Below are 869 nucleotides of genomic sequence, written 5' to 3'. Positions count from 1 at the left end.
GCCGCCACCTGGACTTAACTCCGTTCACACTCCATTCAGAGCCCCCCAAACCCAGTACAGAGCCAGGGGGGGTTGTACCCCTGTTCAGAGCCCTGCCAACCCAGCTGGGATCATGGGAGTGGGTGGTTGTATGCCCTGCTGAGGGCCCCCCAACCCCAGTACAGAGCTGGGGGGGAGTCACCGGCCCTGACCTGGAGCGAGAAGATGACAACGGTGAAGCAGACGACGACGGTGATGCCGACGGCCATGATGACAGCATCGGTGCTGTAGAAGCTGGCACAGGCTGACGGTCAGGACGGACTGCGGACAGACGGACACCGCATCATGCCTGTGTGTGTCCCCCCCATCTCGGCTTTGGGTCCCCCCACCACCGCGTCCCAGCAGTGCCCACCGCCCTTCACCGCGGCACTCGGCGTGGCCGAATCCGGGGTGGGCTCCGTTGTCACCCAGCCGTGTCCCCTGTCCCAAACCACAGCCGAGCCCCCCCCAGCATTTACTAGTGCCACCAGGTTCCAGGGATGTTTACGGCGGAAATCCCCACAGCAGCTGAGGATGATGAGGGAGAGGAAGAAGACGGCATAGGACACGTAGTAGGTCCAGACGTGGCGCCCCCGCCCGAAGCCCTTCACACCGCCCACGAAGGTGAAGACGGCCACGAAGGCAAAGGTGACGGTCAGCTGCGCTGTCAGCACCAGGAACACCTGAGTGGGGAGGGACACAGGTCATGTTGGGGTGCCCAGAACCCCCCTCCCCAAATCCAGGGTGCCCCCGGGGTCTTACCTTGCGGATGAAGGCCTGGCGGATGCTCTTGTCATCCCAGTGCGCTGAGGGGAAGTCCTGGTTGTCATAGTAGGAGGGGGGCCCGTCCT

General features: G+C 63.8%; 1 protein-coding gene across 1 annotated transcript; it reads right to left on the bottom strand.

The window, feature by feature from the left end:
• Positions 1 to 191: 191 nt before the first annotated feature.
• On the bottom strand, positions 192 to 864 carry LOC104461368 (protein lifeguard 1-like; the record flags this gene model as incomplete). The annotated part of the gene is given in 4 exon segments (XM_010072929.1): positions 192 to 279; positions 281 to 300; positions 498 to 701; positions 781 to 864. Coding segments are annotated over 4 exon segments (396 nt in total), but the record flags the coding sequence as incomplete, so codon positions are not given.
• Positions 865 to 869: the final 5 nt, after the last annotated feature.

Source organism: Pterocles gutturalis, unplaced genomic scaffold, assembly GCF_000699245.1.
Source record: "Pterocles gutturalis isolate BGI_N339 unplaced genomic scaffold, ASM69924v1 scaffold44482, whole genome shotgun sequence".
Taxonomy (NCBI): Eukaryota; Metazoa; Chordata; class Aves; order Pterocliformes; family Pteroclidae; genus Pterocles; species Pterocles gutturalis.
Note: the sequence above shows the minus strand (reverse complement) of the source record. Positions and strands in the feature narration are given on the sequence as shown.